Source organism: Vigna unguiculata, chromosome 1 (assembly GCF_004118075.2).
Source record: "Vigna unguiculata cultivar IT97K-499-35 chromosome 1, ASM411807v1, whole genome shotgun sequence".
NCBI lineage: Eukaryota > Viridiplantae > Streptophyta > Magnoliopsida > Fabales > Fabaceae > Vigna > Vigna unguiculata.
The window spans coordinates 41,855,288-41,875,925 of NC_040279.1; the positions used below are offsets into that span (position 1 = coordinate 41,855,288).

Below are 20,638 nucleotides of genomic sequence, written 5' to 3' on the forward strand. Positions count from 1 at the left end.
CGCATTTCATTATTGTATTTTAGTTGTTTATACTGTTTGACAAATATTTGCTTTAATGTTAAGTCAAATATTATTATGAAACGTGAAATGTAAAATAAATTTAACAAAATTTAATTAAAATGGATAAATTAATGTATTTCGAAAGATAAGTAACTAAATTAGTCCAAAATTTTGAAATTGACTAATTATAAAATTCACTTAAAGTTAAGGTGAAAATGACATATTTAACCCTCAATTTTTGTTGTCTAGATAAATAAATTAGTGTTTTTTTAGGAAGGACAAATAAATCTAATTTGATATTCTCTGAACTCGTGTTGGAAAAAAATGTTTAAGTATATATACGATCATAACATTGTGGTATGATGTGCTAAAATATTTGTCAAAACACCTAAACCTATTATTCAATTTCAACTTTTAATTATTTCCCATTTCAAAAACATCATAACCCAATTGCCTCATCTTATCTTTCACGACATTTTATTGAATCAAATTTACAAGCTTTTTTTTTTTTTGTAATGTTTTATGGGCTAACCTCACTTAAATCAAACACGTTTTTTTTTTTCACAAAAATAGTAATTTCATTAATTAAAATTTCAAATTTCAACTCCTACTATTGAACCACAAATTATACAATATTTATATTGAAGCTAGAGAATGACATTAAGCTATTAATTCAATAAGAATAGTAGCGACCAATCTTAAAAAAATATTTGAAGAATGTTAAGATTGATGTATAAAAACTTTACCGTACTAAGTATGTAAAATATACTAAAATTTCAATAAATTATATTACTTTAATGTTAACTTACATTTATATAAAAAATAAAGACTAAAATCATTCTCAAACGTATCAATAATGCATCACTAGTGACGAAGACATACTCATTAAAAAAAAAATAAAATATAGTATGATTAATTGAAGAGCCATTTACCCAAAAGTCATACTTACTAAGATAATGACAAAAATTGAAGAAACAATCATTATTTACGGTGAATAAAATAAGGCATAGTTAAATGATAAGATTAAACCATTTGTGGCAAGAGACTCAAGCTAGAATGCAATAATATATATATATATATATATATATATATATATATATATATATATATATATATATATATATATATATTATAGCTAAGTAAATAAATATAGATGTTCATGAGATTTAAATATTATTTGTTTTACTCAGTTGATAATTGAACTGAGTTATTGTATTTTGGAAGAAAAATGCATATTATTTTGTTTTGTACACTAATGATATTTTATATCTAATAATATTGTTATGAGTGTTTCAACACAAACAATTTATACTTTTATCTGGCTTATATTTAGTTTACATGATATATCGTTCATACAAACTAATGATGTACTAACTAGGGGTGACAATTAGAGTTTGGCCCGTCAGGTCAACTCGCATAGGCTCGGTCCGCAAGCCCACATAAAATTAAAAAAAAAATACTTGCACTTGTGTATATTAATTACTTATTTTATTGACTTTTGCATTAACGTTTCAAAATCTTGTATAACTGAAAAAGACAAGTATCATGTCATTTTTAATGTGGTAAAATTTAAAAAATACATTGTGTATGTCATAGTATGAATATGATGAAAATGTTGAATTATCAATTTATCATCTAATCTTCCAAAGTATTTACATAATTTTGTGAACTTCTTAAAGTTTCTTAATTTTTAAACATTGAAAGTTTTATTATAAAAATTTTTAAAAAATTAAAAAAAAAAGCGGACCGTTTCGCAGATCCGCGAACCAAGTGGTATGCAAGACAGAGTGAGCCTTATGCAGAACGGGCCTAAACGGATCGGATCGACCTACATTGCTAACCCTAGTAGTAACTCACATTGAATCTTCATAACCTCTATGAACTTAAATTCATAATAAAATCCACAAAACAAATACAACACGTGTGTAATAGTTCACACTTTATCCAAAATAACTCTCTGAATAACATTTATTTTCTCATTTTAGTTCGATTCTAAGTTATTTATATTTTCAATATACTTCTATTACAAAATTAAAAATTATTAAATTACAAAAATATAAAAATGTTACTTGTTTTAAGAAATAGATTTACACAAATTATTAATTTAAAAAATATGTATGAGAAAGGTCTAATAACCAATTTTTTTAAAAAATATATTTAAAAAAAGTAAATTAATATAGCATTCAAAATCTATGACTTTTGTAGTCGATTTTTGAACAATATGCAAATTATCTATTATTTATTTTAATCACTATTATTATTTTTCTAACTTATTTTTATAATAAATAAAGTCGAGAAAAATATTCAATTTACTACTTTAATGTAACATAAATGTCAAAATTATTTGCAGTGTAATTAAACAACTTGTAAGGACTGGGTTTCGCGATACTTGCATGTCTCATATTTTAGAAAAAAAAGAAAAATTTGAGCCATAAGAAAATTTTAAAATTATATTTTGAAATGTTTTATCCAATTGTTATATTTAGAAGGTATTAAAAATTAAAAGTGAAATATAAATTGATACAGAATAGCGTTATAGATAATATTTTATTATGTTATTAAAAATAAAAGTTCCATCTTTTCACCACAGCTACTCTCTGATGTCTCTGAAGCGGGAAGGGATTTGAGATGAAGAACGTGAAGGAGGAGGAGAGTGGTTTCACGCGCCTTGCCTCATTCGTCTGCGATTGTGAACCTTTCACGGAGGAAGAGCTTGAAGGCATCGAAGCTTCTCTTTCCAACCCTAACAACAAACGTCGGTTCGACGATCTCACTCCTCGCCGCCGTCGCTTGCCCGAATCGCTTATCGCTCTTCAACACCCAAATATTTCTTCTTTATCCCGTCGTCCAGGTTCTTTACACTAATTCTTCATTTCGCTTTTTTATTACGCCATACAACACATGAAAATATTTCTCCTGTTGTTTCATCGCATATTTTCCACCTTCTTCCGTGATACACAAAATGACACCGCTTCAATCAATCCAATTTCAGTCACTAATTCTTAAAATCAAAGTTCATTGAAGTATCTTCTACAAGCTAGTTATTTTCTCGACTTCTGGTTCTTCTAAGTCATGTCGAGGAGGGCTTAATATGTATGATTCTGTTATGTTGAATTGTATAGAAATGCTTGATAGGAATTCCATTTGGTTATTGGAAACAGTCTATTAATCCGTCTTTTAGATGAATTTGTATTTGCATTTCCTCTTAAGTTTTCTATTATTTTCTTATCATGTGCAGGCTATTCAAGAATGAGATTACCAGCAATTAAGTTTAGTGGTCGAATTATGTATAGCAGGACTTTTGATTCTGTACAGAAAGCTGTAGCAAAACTCTTACAAGCCCTGGACGTAAAAAATAGAGAGATTGTGCAATTTGCAATTGGATTTGATATTGAGTGGAAACCTTCCTTCACTAAAGGTTGTGTCAGCATCTTCTCCTGTTTTTCAATAACTGCTGATTACGGCAATAGCGATTTCCTTTTAGTATTGAGTCTTATTACAATTGCTGCATTAAGTAATATTACTAAGATGCATTTAAAAGAGTAATCACTCATTCTGAAACCGATTGGAGTGGAAAGGAAAAAGACACTAGAAGAAGAAAAGACGAGGAAATGAAGTGTTAGGTGTAACTACTAATGCGGTGGAGAAGAGACAGATAAGAAGAAAATGTGATGAAAGTGGATGAAAGAGAAAGTGAGTATATGGTGATTGTTTTTCTTATCTGAGATTAAGAGTTTTTACTGGTTTTGTATACAATAAATTAAGCCGGTTGTTCTTCAACCAGTTTAGGTTTTTTAATCTGTATTTTGAAGAATAGAATGTTTACAGGCTAGAATCAGATCCTTGCTCAAATTTATAAAACTTTGAATGACTGTCTTGTATTGCAAATTGTAATGTGGATGAAGGTAAAGACACGATTTGGTATCTGGGAGATTAAAGTTTTTTTAATTCCAGCTAATTGTTTGGCTCCTTACTCATAGTTTATTGATTAGCTTTTCTTCAAAAATAGGAATTTCCTACTCTTGTGCAGAAGAGCCTTTTTCTTTTTTTTCCTATAAAACATTAATTCTTGGAAAAAAACAAAAACTCATAACTTCAATTACTTACTCATTATTGTGTAAAACTTTTATAGGCGTTCCACCCGGAAAGGTAGCAGTCATGCAGATATGTACTGACAGTAGTCATTGTCATGTTCTACATCTAATTCATTCTGGAATCCCTCCAAATTTACAGCTTTTGCTTGAAGATCCCACAGTTCTGAAGGTTTCTATTTCTGTTAAACTGGATTTCTTGTTTTTTTTCTTTTGTCTACGTCAACTAATCAATTATGTAAGTATTAATACAAAGTTTGGTGTGCGCAAGGTTGGAGTTGGGATTGGTAGTGATGCCACGAAGGTTTTTAGAGATTATAAAATATCTGTCAAAGGTGTGACGGATCTTTCTTTCCATGCCAATCAGAAGCTTGGTGGTGATCACAAGTGGGGTCTTTCATCTTTGACCGAAAAACTTTTATCGAAACAGGTATGCTTCGAATCCAATTGTCTTAAATTAAAATGTTATTTATATTTTTTTGCCAGTTTTAATCACTAACTAGTAGTACAGAAAATAAATCTTTTCTGTCATTCAAGAAAACAATAATAAAAAATTTAGCACGTGCGTTACTACACTCTATGCAGTTTTTCCATCCTAATAGGATTTAGCTGTACTGGTGTGAGAGCATATGCAAAATAGAAAATACCAAAGTGGATGCCATAAATAATAAACTGTTTTTTTCTTATTTATTTTGTGGTCACTAGTTTATTGTATTCCTACGCTCACAAAAATAGAGATAAATTGTTTTGTATTTTTCTATGATGGCTCGATCATTACCCCTTTTTAATTACTTTTTCATTTTTTTTTTTTGTAAATTTTTTCTTCTATGTTCATGGAGAGGGGGATGTGAATGGGTCAGTGAGATGTTTCACCCGCCTTACCAAATAAAAAGGTGAAGAGAACTATCTGTGTAGGATATTTACGAAGCTTGTTATTTTTACAGCTGAAAAAGCCCAATAAAATAAGACTGGGAAATTGGGAGACTCCTGTTTTGTCAAAGGAGCAACTAGAGTACGCTGCAACCGATGCTTTTGCTTCTTGGTATCTTTATCACGTACATGCTATTCTGGAATAAACTTTTACAGAATTTCTTATTTGAGAAAAAAGTAAAACAAGTTAAATTTCTCTCGTAATATGGTGGGGAAATGAGGAGTGGCTCTATTTAAGGGGATATGGGAGAAGTGAGGGCACAGTGTACACTGCACTTTCTTGCTTTGCTGCTTCTTTGTTTCGGACTCTGCCTCTGTGTCTTCAGAAGCATAACCAAATAATGGAAGCTGTGAGCGCGTGGGGTAACACGCCGTTGGCGACCGTGGACCCAGAAATCCACGACCTCATTGAGAAGGAGAAGCGTCGGCAGTGTCGGGGAATCGAGCTCATAGCGTCGGAGAACTTCACTTCCTTCGCCGTCATAGAGGCGCTGGGGAGTGCCCTCACCAACAAGTACTCCGAGGGTATGCCCGGCAACCGCTACTACGGTGGCAACGAGTTCATCGATCAGATTGAGAACCTGTGCCGTTCCCGCGCCCTCGAGGCCTTCCATCTCGATCCCTCCCGATGGGGCGTCAACGTCCAACCCTACTCAGGTTCTCCGGCCAACTTCGCCGCCTACACCGCTGTGCTCCAGCCCCACGACCGCATCATGGGCTTGGATCTCCCCTCCGGTGGCCACCTCACCCACGGCTACTACACCTCCAGTGGGAAGAAGATCTCTGCAACCTCCATTTACTTTGAGAGTTTGCCTTACAAGGTGAGTTCCACCACCGGATTCATCGACTACGACAAGTTGGAGGAGAAAGCATTGGATTTCAGGCCCAAGCTGATCATCTGTGGTGGCAGTGCCTACCCTAGGGACTGGGACTATGCCAGGTTCAGACAGGTAGCCGACAAGTGCGGTGCTCTCTTGCTCTGTGACATGGCTCACATCAGTGGTCTTGTTGCTGCTCAGGTAAACACTATATCAAATCTGTGTGTTTTCTTCAATTGTATTCCAGAAATGCATGCATATTGGGTTGGTGTGTGAAATGAATGATGATGATGCAGGAAGCTAACAATCCATTCGAGTACTGTGACATTGTGACCACAACGACCCACAAGAGCTTGAGGGGTCCTAGGGCCGGTATGATCTTCTACCGGAAGGGACCTAAACCGCCGAAGAAAGGGCAGGCTGAGAGTGCAGTGTACGATTTTGAAGACAAAATAAACTTTGCAGTGTTCCCTTCCCTCCAGGTGGGTCCTCACAATCACCAGATTGGGGCACTTGCTGTTGCATTGAAACAGGCTATGAGCCCTGGATTCAAGGCATACGCGAAGCAGGTTAAGGCAAATGCAGTTGCACTTGGAAATTACTTGATGAACAAGGGTTACAGTCTTGTCACCGGAGGAACTGAGAACCACCTTGTCTTGTGGGATCTCCGCCCCCTTGGCCTAACTGGTAAGCTTCTACTCATACTACAGAAACCATAACACCTCACTTCAATTTGTTAATGCATTTCCCACACACTTCTCCCAGGCAACAAGGTAGAGAAACTCTGTGACCTCTGCAACATTACTGTCAACAAAAATGCTGTCTTTGGTGATAGCAGTGCACTGGCTCCTGGAGGAGTGCGAATTGGTAACACATTCTTTCATGCTTTTATACTGAAAAGCCAAAATTGAAATCCCTGTTTATGTAATGTTACTGCCAAACCAATTATCAACGTGTGTGTTTTATGAGAGATTAGCAGAATTCATAATTTTGCAGGAGTAGTTGACATGAGTTTGTGATCTGTTAACAGGTGCCCCAGCCATATCCACCACCACCACCATCTCTCACCGTTTTCCATGTCTTGAAATCGCGCCTCCTAAACCTAAACATCCACAACACTTGCTCTCTCTTCTTCTCAAACATCCTTCTCAACCCAAAATTCTGCAACAAATTCACTGTCACATTATCACCTCTGGCCTCTTTCACTACCCTTTTCACGACACCTCCACTTGTTTACTCCTCTTCAACAACGTCATCCGCTGTTATTCCCGTGGCCCTTCCCCCACCTAGCTCTTCACTTCTTTAGCTACACCCAACACTCCCACACTTTCTTCACATACCCTTCCCTTGACACCTTCTCTTTTGCCTTTCTTTCTAACGCTTCTGCCAATCCAACCTGCACCCACTTTGGGATTCAACTCCACGCCCTCATTTTCAAGGTTGGGTTTCAGTTTCATGTGTACGTGCAAACTGGGCTGTTGCAAATGTACTCAAGTTCGGGTCTTTTAGTTGAAGCCGCACAAGTGTTCTACCAAATTCCGCGCAGAAGCTTAGTCACTTGGAATGTTTTTCTCACTGGTTTGATTAAATGGGAGGAGGTTGAACTTGCACTTTCTGTGTTTGATCAGATGCCTTCTCGGAGTGTAGTGTCGTGGACCCTTGTTATTGATGGATACACACGCAGGAATCAGCCCATGAAAGCTTTAACTTTGTTTAGGGAAATGATCGAAGTTGATGGTATAGAACCTACTCAAGTTACTCTTTTGACCATTTTTCCTGCTATTGCGAATATTGGGTGTATTAAGATATGTCAATCAGCTCATGGATATGCGGAGAAGAGAGGGTTCAATTCCTCTGACATACGCATTACCAATGCCTTAATTGATTTGTATGCAAAGTGTGGATGCATAGCAAGTGTGAATAGATTCTTGCAGGAGTTACCTGATCAGAGGAAGAATTTGGTATCATGGACTTCAGCAATCTCTGGTTTTGCAATGAATGGGATGGGGAGGGAAGCTCTAGAGACTTTTGAAAACATGGAGAAGGCTGGACTTAGGCCAAACCGTGTGACATTCCTTAGTGTTTTGAGTGCCTGTAGTCATGGAGGATTGGTTGAAGAAGGCCTCAATTTTTTTGTTAAAATGGTAAAGGATTGTGAAGTTGTGCCAGATATCAAACACTACGGTTGTGTGATAGATATGCTGGGGAGGGCTGGGAGGTTAGAAGAAGCAGAAAAGGTTGCTTCAGAGGTACCTCATGAGGTTGCCAATGCTGTGATGTGGAGAACGTTGTTGGGTGCTTGCAGTGTTCATAATAATGTTGAAATTGGTCAGAGGGTGACCAGAAAGGTACTAGAGATGGAGAGAGGACACGGTGGGGATTATGTTCTTATGTCCAATATTCTTGTTGGTGTTGGGAGATTTAAGGACGCTCAAAGGTTGAGAGATATGATAGATGAAAGAATTGCATTTAAACTTCCTGGCTATAGTATAGTCTAAATGATATACAAGCGTCTATTCTAAGCTCGTTTATTCTAAGCTCGTTTACTCAAATTGTCGTAATTTTTGTCCTCAATTGCACCTAGGAACTTGCAATACAATGTCATTGAGCACCAAACCTGCATATCATACACAGAAAAGTGTTAACCTTTGCCATGCAAAAAAAAACGATTAACATACATGAGATGATCTAAAGTTACGAGTATTTAATTTAACGCCTTTATTCCTAACGTCTGAGGTTATAAGTCAAATTAACGAGGAACATGGCCCTGTTCTATTATTTCTATGCTGTTAACATGACAGTCACAACATTAGACTACGAATTTTATTTAGCGGACTATTGGATGAAAAAAGAAATTATGTTTTACCCTCTACTTCTTACTGCACTAATTAAAACAGTAAAGTCATACAATAATATCTCAGTTTTAATTTTAAAGAAAACATTAGTTACTGGAAAAATTATATTCGATAGAAGAAATACCCTAACTGGCGCATCTATTCCTAATTGATGTAAATGATAAACTTTTGTAATTAAAGTTTCCACTATTTTTGGCATAAACACAGTATAAGATTAACCTTAAAAAGGGGATTTAACTGAATCTAAAAGTTCCATTACGACAGAAAACTAGATCACCACACAGCATAAATCAAAGCAGAGCACTTTTCTAAGCATATATATACCAACCAAACCCCTTGCCCTCTATTACAATTACAAATTACTTAACCAAAATATATTAATTAAACCATCCCCAAATTCCATATTTTAGTTTGAAAAATTCATCATTTACTTTTTTTCCTGACATAACTTAGTATAAAATTGATTATTAAAAAAAGATAATAATAAATTAATCAACAATCCATAGAAAGTGAAGAATGAAAATAAAAAATAGAAGTCATACTATCATTCTCTTTTTAGTTGTCATAGAGAAAATAAAGTTCATAGGAAACAAGCTCTAAATAACAAATTCGCATTTTATACAAGCATTATATTACTGTAATATGTATTTATTTCAAAAACAAAATTAATTTACAAACTTTAAAAAAGATATTATTTGTCATTAAAAATAATAATATTACGTACTAGTTAAACTCGGGTAAACATAAGACTAAAAGAAACACAGTATCTATGACAAACAACTTCCGTGGGAACATATATTAGTAATTTATGATAATTTGTTATGACATCTTCATCGAACTTCAACTTCCAATAATTTTTTTAATCCCCCGAGAAAGAAAGTAAAAGTTATACATTACAAATGGTCGTGTCATCCTTTCTACGTCCACATTTTACAGTGTCATTTCAGCAGGCCCTTACAAAAATGGAAGCATATCAAAATAAGTAAAATGTTAAAAGAAGTATTGTAAAACGCGCATGAGTAAGTTGAGGGATGTCGGGCTTTACAATTTCGTATAAACAATACGACCTTCAGTCAAATATCTCCTGACTTTCGATTATACTGTGCTGACTGAAAATGTGAGAGAAAAGTTAGTGAAGTTCTGTAAACAGAATTTATCAAGCGATAGTGATGAAACAGTAATATTGTTGTTCTTACAGATCATCTTTGGCGACACGATAATATCTCTCTGCATGCTGGCGCTGACCAATCAGTTGAGCAAAACGCTCATCATGAGTGATTACAATTAGCTGAAAATTTTCCTGCCCTTTCCTGTCCTCCATGATCCTTCATTTTTAATCAAGAAACCACCACATTAAATTTTAATAAATTCATTAATAGTAGTTTAATCAGAACTAAGCAATCCATCTTATACCTTACAAGAGCTGCAGCCAGACTTTCAGCATTTGGTCCATCCAAATTTGTGGTAGGTTCATCCAGCGCAAGTATTCCACAATTGAGACAAAACGTTTCAGCCAGTGCCAAACGTATGATAAGAGATGCCAGAACCTAGAACCCCAGTTAAGTAAAATTTATTGTTTATTATTTTTAATTAATTAAGAAAAGGGTGATAACATACCTTCTGACCAGCACTACATCTTCCTCTCATCTCCAACTCTGCATCACCAGTCTGCATAAGAACCTGTACGGAATGCAAAGGAACAATATTTACTGGGAAGGAAATTAGACAGTTTCTGAAGGAATTGGTTTTCAATATGACATGTCAAACCTTGTAACTGTAGGAACGGGTCCCTGCACCTTCGGAGTCTGAATGAATACTGATGTAGTCTATGTCTTGCCCTCTATAGGTTTGCTGCCACAACTCCCTAATAATTTTGTTGATCTCTTCCATTTTCATTGTGTGGAAGCGCATCAGTGCCCTTATGAATCATTAAGAGCCACCAAGGAACAAAATGAATGCAGAATACATCAGTAATTTAACACACAAGTATCTAATTTTGTTATTAAGTGTATCCTTATTGATTAATGCTTGAAATAGACGGTTTAATATGCTTTCATATTGTAATTTGTAATTGTATTTCAGGCACGATAAATATTACCCTGCAAACCAACTTTATGAACTTCTTCAAAAATGTGTCTCTCTCTCCCTTTTAGTTATATTTTTCATTGTCTTTGGTTTAATACACTTCGGTGCTTTTGGATGCCCCTTGTTCAACTGATAGTTAACCAGTTTCCACAGTTAAGCCCCCAATCAACCAGTTTACACATGCCAAATGATGTGTTTTAACGCCACCACATAAGCAAAGGGCGCTCAATTCCAATAAGGGAAGGGGCTTGGTTGCATAAAATTAAAAAACTTACAGGGTTTATAATGGGATTAAATCTCATATATTGATACTTAAGGAACCACTAACTCAATCTTCATTTTTTCTAGTGGGGTGGAAGAATAATTAATGTGCACTTTGCATTCCCAACACATACAACACACCCTTTGGAAGGTAAATACAATAGCGATACATAATAGAATTATACCGAACAAAGAGATCCAGTATTTTACCCCAACAGCTTATACCAAAGGTGCTGAGTGACCTCAGCACCTCACAATGCAAAGTGCGATGGTTACATGTATCAGCTTTTGAAGAACAAGAGAGAAATGGCCTTGTGAGGACAAAAGGAGTGATCTTAGTTATGCATTGCAAAACCATGCCTATCACACAACAAAGAATACAAACTTGATGTAATGTTGAACATTAATGAATTTTAAGCAACTCACTTATCAAGTGCATTGTAGTATCTGTCCAGATCCTTGTTGGCCATTTCAGTTGTCTGCAAAGAACGATGAATTGTCGTGTCAACAATATAAAAGAGAGAATTAAAGAAAGAATAAGAATATGAAATCACATGTGATTACACCTTAAGCTGGATAAGCTGGTCGAAGTATCGCTTATCTATGTCCTTATATTGAGCCTGCTTAAGATCAACCTTATTTTTGGAAATATTGCTTTGGTAAACAGACATTGTTCCACGGCACCGGTTTACCTATCATCAAGGTACAGATATATAACCAAAGAGACAAATGAGTCATTTCGACACTAGAAGGAATATCAAAGATGTGATCATAGAAATGGTAATTGGCTACTTGCGATCGGTTGCAACCATAGACGTGTGCTTCAGGGATTTGAAATACCTCTGAAAGAAGTCTCTCCCTCTCCTGTGATAGTTTCTGGCGTTCAGTTTCAATGGTAGAGATCCCACCAGCCTTTAATATATTTTCTTCTAGTGTTTCAATTTCATGTGCTAGCTCATCCACTTCAGCCTTAGTTTTCCTATAATTTAAGTTGTCATCAATTTTTCTTCTTAACTGATCTTGATTTTGCATCAAATCTTTACTTTTGACTAACTCAGCTGAAATTTCCTTCTTCCTGGTATCACAACTTTCAAGTTCAGTTTGTGATCGAGAATTCTTTTCCTGCAGTTCCTTCAACCTATCTCCTTTCTTTAAATCGGAATACCTGATCAAACGAAACATGTGTTAAAGAAATTTGGGGTCTTAAAAACAACAACTTTCAATAAGATAAGCTCACTCTTTGATCTTAGAATTCATTCTGAAAAGTGATTCAGCTTCTTGCTTGTAACTTCTCTTTTGCTCAGCCAGGTCCTCGTACTCAAGGTTGAGTCTAATTTTCATATCATTATAGTTAGCCAGTAATCTATCTTTCTCAACGGAAAAAGGTCCGAGAGCATCTGCCAAATGCTGCAAATACACAAATTCTGGGTGATACTATGTATTTTGACATGGCAAAGAGAGAGAAAAAAACTAGAGCCTTTTTTAGAATTATTGGAAATTTTGAAGGAAATATTTTGGAAACAGAGGGTTATATACACAAACAGAACATATAAGGTTGGGAATTTTGAAAGGCAACAACGGAAAAGCTGTTTAGTATATATAGACACAAATACAACACAACAAATTGGACGACAAATTATAAGCAATGCACCAAAAGTAGTTGAAAAAAAAGGAACAATGACTGATAATTGCACTTTCTGTCATGAGAGCATTGACAATTTTACTAATTTTTCTGATGAAAATGTGTGTTTAGTAGAAAGGGGTAAAAAGAGGCAATTGCCCAAGCCTATAACAACAACTAAATATGCATCAATGTATCACATAATTAAACACCTTCTCATCAAGATCAACTTGAGTCTTTTCTTCAGTCAAACGTTCCAATTCTTCTTCTAATCTCTTAACACCTTGCAATAAGTTGGTTGCTTTCAATTTCTCCTCCGTTAGATTGTGCCGCCGGTTACAAATATGTGATAGATCCTTCTCCATATGTATTTGTTCATCCCTCAACCTCTCCAATTCAGATTGCAAATTGTCCCTTTTAAACAAGATAAGAATGGAAATAATGATAAGAATAAGAAACAAAACTGAAACTATTCTCATGATAAGTATAAGAGCACTTAGGAAATGGAGATGATGTGAATATGACAGAATTCAATTATCTTAATGGCTTGAGATGGTAAAATTGCCCATGTTAGTAAACAGTAAAAAAACTTAAGCTGTTTACTTGGTGCTCTGCAGGGTTTTAAGCTCCAGTTGAATCTCTTCCAGAGACTTCACTCCCTGTCCACGAAAATCAAGCTTATCTTCTAAATCCTCAACTTGCTTTTGCAAATCTTGAATTTCTTCGAAAAGCCGATCAGCATTTTCAACAGGTTGCACCAATGTGTCAACTAAATCCTTGTCAGTTTTCACTTGTGCTAAAACACCTAAAACCTGAAAATTTCAGCAATTGTATAACCCAAAACAAGTTAACGGAAAGCAAAAAGGGGAAACAGATACTACACTCTCTGGTACAAGGCACTTCTAACAGAACCGCACAGACCAATAAAAATAATTAACTCAGTTTACTTTGTTGAATTTTTGAATTTTTAAAACAATGTTATCGGTGTATCAAATTTACCCTTGTTATTAATAACTTTAAAAAGCCTCCTATCCTTAATTGTCAATCAAAAACAGACATTCATAATATTTAATTAGGCAAACAAGGTCAAGAAATATACTGTTTCCAGTAAAATATAAAATTCCTTAGAAAAAGGACCATCAATTTTTTTCTAAGATATGCTTGCTGCATTAAGCCAGAGGAAGTGCTAAACAAATAATTGATATAAAAACATTTCAGAAAGGAAGTAAACGTTGGAACTCAATCTAATTAAAAGAAATTTCCAGAAAATCTTTAAAAGAACTTATGATCGTTACATCATCAAGAGCCTGAGATTTGTCATCCATCTCATCTTTAAGTTGCTGAAGTTCCTTTTCAGTATTAGGGATGGTCTCCTTGCCAAGTTTAACATATTCTTCGTAAACCATCCTAAGCTTGTCCAGCTGCTGAAAATGAGACTCTGCATTTGAGGATTCCACAGCGAGAACTTTCATATGTTCAGCTGAACTAGCTGCCTTCACTCTTTGCTGTCATTGAAAAAGTGCAATTCAAAACTACATAACGTGCTTGCTCAAAGCCAATAGATAATGTAAATATGTAATAACAGGATTTGAAGTTAAAACCTTCTTGACAAAATTGTCTTCTTCTTCTGGAGAGAAGGGCCGCTCACAGCAAGGGCAAACATGATGAGCTCTGGCAACCCTTTCAAAAGGATCAAACATCTGCCTCATACCATCAGCAATATTATATTTGCTGCAAGCAATCATAAGACAAAGTATTAGTTGATATGGAAACAGCATACCAGTGACAACACAAACACTTTGATATGGTCACAAAAACGACATCAACAATATGGTCTGACACAAATAAACCTTCTCTGTACATCTCTTTTTTCCTTGGAAGACTCTAAAACTTTGAGATAAGAATCAAGTCCAGAACATTGCTGATCCAAAGACTGAAGCTTCGAATCAATAAATCTCTTTCTTGCTGCAAGAAAATCATTTAAATATAAATGGTACAAAACTGTCTTCAGTTATTCAGCATGGTGGAAGAAAGAAACCAAGCTAGGGCAAAGAGGATGCAGCATGAAAAAATAAAAAATATCAAGTGGGCATCATCACCTATTTCAAGAGACACGTACAAAATGCTAAATAAAAGAAAGGCTATTTATATTTACTTCATATTATCATGTTGATATGCCTAATAGTAATCTATTGGCATGACAACTAGGCAAGCGCATCCTGTGAACCATTGCAACGAGCATGCAGAACTCAAACATTGAATTCCTTCAAAAACTAAAATGTTTATACTCAACTTCTTTGAATGATAGACAGCACTTACATTCCAAATCCTTGCGGTGTTTGGATAGGTTACCATTAACTTCTTGTATTTTTATTTGCAACATATTGACTTCCTTCTCAGCATCGCGGTACTTTGCATTCATATCATCAAATTCCGCTCCAACAGCCCTGCACCAGAAAGAAAATTCAATACAAGGTAAATTGTGATTTACTTTGCATTCTTACCCAATGTGAGACTTTTTTCACTTATACTTGCAACTCCAACATATCATAAATCTTATCTTGGCTCATCCTCAACTCTCAAAGTGAACTTGGTTCAACCAGTTTTAAACATGAGGAGTGTGTTTGAGATTTCACATCAACTGTACATTTGGCCAACGTAGAGCTTATAAAAGGTTGAACAATTCTCCCCTTATACATTTCCGGATGGAGTTAGGTTCCCATCCCAAATTCAAGAGGTAAGTGCTTACAACTATGAGTAAACATAAAAAAAATAAAAAAAAAATAAAAGATTTTCCCAACCTTAATGCTTGAGTAATTTCCTTTTTCACATCCTTATCAAGAGGAACCCTCCCTTTCAGCACCTTTCTAATTTTGTCCTTTAGGTCATCAAACCTATAAAATATAATAAACAGAGATGATAGCCAACTTTGAAACATAATTCTAAAGAACAAAAAGTGGAGGGTAAAGGGAATACAAACAAAATGGATTTACATTTTCTTATGTTTCTTTTTCCGATTTTCCAACTCTGCTTTCTTATGAGATAGCATAACTCTGTCCGCTGAATCAGCAGTCATGATATCCTTCTCTGAATTGACAGCCCTAATCTTTTGATCTACACTAAATATCTCATTTTGCATTTGAGGTATAATGGATTCAAATTGTCTTTGAGATAGTTGACTTTCCTTCTTCTCAATCTCCTTTTTCTGCAAACATTACTCAAAATATGCTAATCATATTGGTCAGAAGTCCACAAATAGGGTTACAGATTACTAAACAACAACAGAGAGTGGGTGCCTTACCAAATGTCTTTCTCTTTCATCTATGTGAGATAAGTTCACATTAGTCATTTGATGTTCAGATGAATCGAGCTCGTTTTTCTTCTCTTCAATGCGCTTCAGAATGCCATCCTGCAAACATAACGTATTAACATTGTGCAAGTAAGATAAAGACATTTGACAATAAATGTATGTATTGGAATGAAACACCCAACCTTGATCCCTTGCATGGCCTTTATTTTAGCCTCAATATCTTTCCAACGGTCATTAGCATCCATGTAGCAATCCCATGCCATCTCAAGTTCGTTGTCATTTGCTTTCTGCACAAAAGAGGAAAACAGTCACAATCATGTAGTTTTCTTACTTTTGATATGGTGAAAATAATTTTAAAAGTTGGTAAATTTAGCCAACCACATTCTTTAAAAATGAAAATGAATTCACTGAACAGTGAAACGAAGAAAGAGCCACAGGAGCAGAGACAATATTCTTGCCAAAGGAAAAACCTGTAAAATGGTAAACACCAAGTGTACAAAGCATTCCAATCTCTTTGCATATCCACCAAAAACCCACTACAATACTGCCAATTGAATATACAGAGAAGAAAAAACGACCCTTTATGCCAAATACCAAGTAACAGCAAGAAAACATCACTGAAAATTCCTCAAATTCTCATTTGTGAGCCACGTAAAAGTGAACATACACACAAAAACCGGAAAGAGGGAACAGAAAAAATCACCTTTTTCTCATCAAGATCTTTCTCAAGATCTGCCAACCTTGATTTTACACGCCTAGAGAGATTTAAAGCAACCTCATCACTGAAAGGAGAAGTTGGAAGAGACCCTAAACTATATGTAGTAAAAAGATCTTGAATGGAGGAATCACGCTCATTCTTCAAAGACATGTGAGCCTGAAGTTCAAAATAGTAACAAAATTACGATAACACAATGCAAAACAAGATGTCAGTATAGGCAGCTTGTGTATCAATTCATTTACTTCTGCTTCAGCTTGTAGTTTGGCAATCTCTTTGATGGTATGACCAATGTTATTCGTGAGGGCAGTACCTTTCTCGGTAGCATCATCCGATTCTCTTTTCAACTTTCTTATCTTTGCTTCTAAAATTGCAATCCTTTCATCAAACTTGGTCTTCCATTCCAACAATAACTCATCAGAATCTAATTAAATATCAAATGCAGAAAAAGAAAAAGGCATTAGAAACTTCATATATATATATATATATATATATATATATATATATATATATTTCACAGGGCATGTCTGTAAATCCATCAGGAAATACAACAATTTAGGAGATACAAAATTCAAAACTGGCTCAATGATGGAAATGCACACACACACATATGTATACCATGTTCAACACTTACCTTCATTCTCCTCAACAAGTGCAGCATGTTGCTTCTCTTGTTCCTTAAGCAGGGTGCTTCGCTGAGCAGTTTTAGTTGATATCTGCTCTTGCAGTTTTCGCAAATCTTTCAACGTTTCCTCTGCATGATGAATTTTATCCTCCAATTGTTTAATGCTATCTTCCAACTGCAGTACTTGACACTTTACAGACTCTGTTTTCTCTTGATCGTGTGCAATGCTTTCCCTTAGCTATAACAAAATAAAACTACACATTAGATTTTCTTTCAATTTTGGTATGACGTGTTAGGTCTCTACAAAATTTTGGTCCTCCATACAGTAATTTGTCCTTGCATAAAATGAAATGGTTATTTTTTTCCTTCTATTGGGAATACAAAGAGAACAGTGTCATATAAATGGGGCACAACAGGTACTATACAAGTAGTGGAAATGTGCTCGAATAAAATAGAACAAAAAAGTATATGTTTTCAAACACTTTAACAGGTCGCATTAACTTACAATTGAGAGAAGGCAATAGAATGAGCGGTTTTGTAGGGTTAGCAATTGTTAGAATAAAGAGCGAAAGAGCAAACTTTATTTAATTATTATTGTTGTTGTTAACATTTACAGAGTTCGGTGATATCTAGGAAGAGAAAAGAGACCTTATAAGCAGCATCTTTGAGAGTTTGAAGATGTTCCAGTTTGAGCTTGTAAGTCTTTATCTCTTGAGCCTGCTCCTTGTGAAGTTTCTTTATAACTTCCAATGCCTTGGTGTATCTGTACATTGAGTGGGAAGCATATGTGTACGACATGTATTAGAATATGTTGAGTGAAAAAAAAAAAAAACAGCGGAAGAGAGTGGAGAAAGGGAAGGAAAGATACCGAGTTGCGGAAAAGATGTCGTCAAACTTCTTCTTTAAGGTGGAAGGATCCTGTAGGGGCCAGTTGGCTTCATCTTGGTGAACGAATATAACGTTTTCGAGAATGGCCTTGGAAACACCCATGAGCGCAGGAATCTCTCTATCCATGTCAGCGCATCGATAGCTGAGGCAAACTTTCTGACAGAGTATAGAAGATGGGTTAATGGGAAGAGAGTGAAGAAGTAAAAGAAAGTCAAGAAGTGTAATACCTCTCCCGTGTGAGGATTAATGGTCTGAAGCACACTCTCAATAGCCTTGTATTCCATTTTAGAGGCCTTTTGCGTAAGCTGAAAGGACCTGACGCAGACCACGTCTTTGCCGGCGGCCGTCTTGAATCGGAGCTTAATCTGTCCCTTGGTTTCGGTTTCCCCGGCGACCTTCCCAGATAAAAGAAACAATCGATTAATCGAATACTTAGTTAAAAAGAGAGTGAGACTAGGGTTATAGATTACCTTGGGGTCGTGGATGAAACTGTGGCCAGACCTGGCATTAGGAGGCAACTCGCCGGTGCAAGAAAGCTTCAAACACTCGATGATGGTCTGCAGAAGGAGAAAAGATTGCATTCTGGAAAGAAAAAACAAGAAAGAGAAAGATAAAGAAAAAAATAAATGGATGGATTGATCGTACGGTCTTGCCGGCACCGTTGGGACCAACGATTAGGGTTAAGGGCTTGAAGAAGGTGATGACGTTCTTGTTCTCCGGGTCGAAACTCCGGATGCCCTTGATCAGCATTTTATCAACGGTGCTCATTTTCTCCCTCCTTTGCTCACTCACTCTCCTCTTCTACTCATTCCATGTAAACTACTACCCTCTGCACCTTTCTTCTCGCCTCTTTAATTCAAATCAAACCTCCTTAGTGCCCTTCTATTCCTTAATTTCCTTTTATACCCTTCTTTTACCGCCTTTCTCTTGCTCTCAACATTTTTTTTTGCGACACTTTAACATATTAAATTTAAGTTAGTTAATATTGATTGATGTTGTTTTTTTCTCAATGTTTTAAAATTATTTCTGTTAATTAACATTGACAACGTATTTTATTGATCAGTGTTTGTTCAGATTGTTTTCAATTGAGGTTTACATGTATTTAAATGTTATAATATACGTATAAATAATTAAATTTTAATTTACTTATTAAAATTAAATGTAAATACCTATAAATACTAATGATTATGATTAAAATAATTTCACACAAACATAATAACTAAGTATTTCATTTCTTTGTATTTGAATTAAAATAAGAATGTTAAGAAAATTATTCATATTCTGTTATATTAAAATTGAAAGTATATTATCAAAACAAAGACATATAATTGAAGGACAAAAATAAAATTTGAGTTCTTGTCTCAAATATTCATATTAATGAACAGGAGTATGTATTTTTTTTAATCGTGATCATTGATATAATAATATCTTATAAAAGTTCCGGTTAAATATATTTTTAATCTCTTAATTTTTAGTGAATTTTGAACCAATTTAGTCATTTATCTTTTGAAATATGCAGATTTAATTATTTTAATCAAATATTGTTAAGTTTATTTGATGTTTCGTACGCATTTCAATATTGTATTTTAGTTGTTTATACTGTTTGACAAATATTTGCTTTAATGTTAAGTCAAATACTATTATGAAACGTGAAATGTAAAATAAATTTAACAAAATTTAATTAAAATTAATAAATTAATGTATTTTGAAAGATAAATGACTAAATTAGTCCAAAATTTTGAAATTGACTAATTATAAAATTCACTTAAAGTTAAGGTGAAAAAGATATATTTAACCCTCAAAATTTTTGTTGTCTATATAAATAAATTAGTGTTTTTTTGGGAAGGACAAATAAATCTAATTTGATATTCTCTGAACTCGTTTAAGAAAAAAATGTTTAAGTATATATACGATCATAATATTGTGGTATGATGTGCTAAAATATTTGTCAAAATACCTAAACCTATTATTCAATTTCAACTTTTAATTATTTCCCATTTCAAAAACATCATAACCCAATTGCCTCATCTTATCTTTCACGACATTTTATTGAATCAAATTTACAAGCTTTTTTTTTTTGTAATGTTTTATGGGCTAACCTCACTTAAATCAAACACGTTTTTTTTTTTCACAAAAATAGTAATTTCATTAATTAAAATTTCAAATTTCAACTCCTACTATTGAACCACAAATGATACAATATTTATACTGAAGCTAGAGAACGACATTAAGCCATTAATTCAATAAGAATAGTAGCGACCAATCTTAAAAAAATATTTGAAGAATGTTAAGATTGATGTATAAAAACTTTACCGTACTAAGTATGTAAAATATACTAAAATTTCAATAAACTATATTACTTTAATGTTAACTTACATTTATATAAAAAATAAGGCTAAAATCATTCTCAAATGTATCAATAGTGCATCACTAATGACG

The 20,638-nt window shown here is 34.5% G+C and overlaps 2 protein-coding genes and 1 pseudogene across 4 annotated transcripts; 2 read left to right on the forward strand and 1 right to left on the reverse strand.

Moving 5' to 3' along the window:
• Positions 1-2,574: 2,574 nt before the first annotated feature.
• On the forward strand, positions 2,575-5,320 carry LOC114186253 (Werner Syndrome-like exonuclease). Its single transcript, XM_028074299.1, has 5 exons — positions 2,575-2,851; positions 3,239-3,418; positions 4,133-4,263; positions 4,363-4,521; positions 5,036-5,320. Exons 1-5 carry the CDS (start codon positions 2,629-2,631, stop codon positions 5,165-5,167), a joined length of 825 nt encoding a protein of 274 aa, XP_027930100.1. The 5' UTR covers positions 2,575-2,628; the 3' UTR covers positions 5,168-5,320.
• On the forward strand, positions 5,257-8,373 carry LOC114186244 (annotated as a pseudogene). Its single transcript, XR_003604998.1, has 4 exons — positions 5,257-6,040; positions 6,136-6,526; positions 6,605-6,706; positions 6,870-8,373. The product of XR_003604998.1 is annotated as a pentatricopeptide repeat-containing protein At1g09220, mitochondrial-like (transcript).
• A 1,091-nt stretch (positions 8,374-9,464) lies between these two features.
• LOC114186230 (DNA repair protein RAD50) lies at positions 9,465-19,060 on the reverse strand. Of its 2 annotated transcripts, XM_028074272.1 has the most exons (27): positions 18,845-19,060; positions 18,670-18,756; positions 18,427-18,594; positions 18,180-18,355; positions 17,960-18,074; positions 17,321-17,549; positions 16,932-17,110; positions 16,675-16,845; positions 16,154-16,258; positions 15,963-16,070; positions 15,655-15,866; positions 15,463-15,555; positions 14,981-15,108; positions 14,512-14,626; positions 14,263-14,392; positions 13,957-14,166; positions 13,265-13,473; positions 12,874-13,075; positions 12,278-12,447; positions 11,881-12,205; positions 11,607-11,732; positions 11,467-11,519; positions 10,462-10,612; positions 10,312-10,374; positions 10,108-10,241; positions 9,891-10,019; positions 9,465-9,803 (listed from the first exon to the last, which is right to left on the reverse strand). In XM_028074272.1, exons 1-27 carry the CDS (start codon positions 18,965-18,967, stop codon positions 9,764-9,766), a joined length of 3,951 nt encoding a protein of 1,316 aa, XP_027930073.1. In that variant the 5' UTR covers positions 18,968-19,060; the 3' UTR covers positions 9,465-9,763. The 2 variants fall into 2 exon arrangements, with proteins under 2 accessions (XP_027930073.1, XP_027930080.1); XM_028074279.1 differs by lacking the exons at positions 18,180-18,355; positions 18,427-18,594.
• Between the last annotated feature and the right edge of the window lie 1,578 nt (positions 19,061-20,638).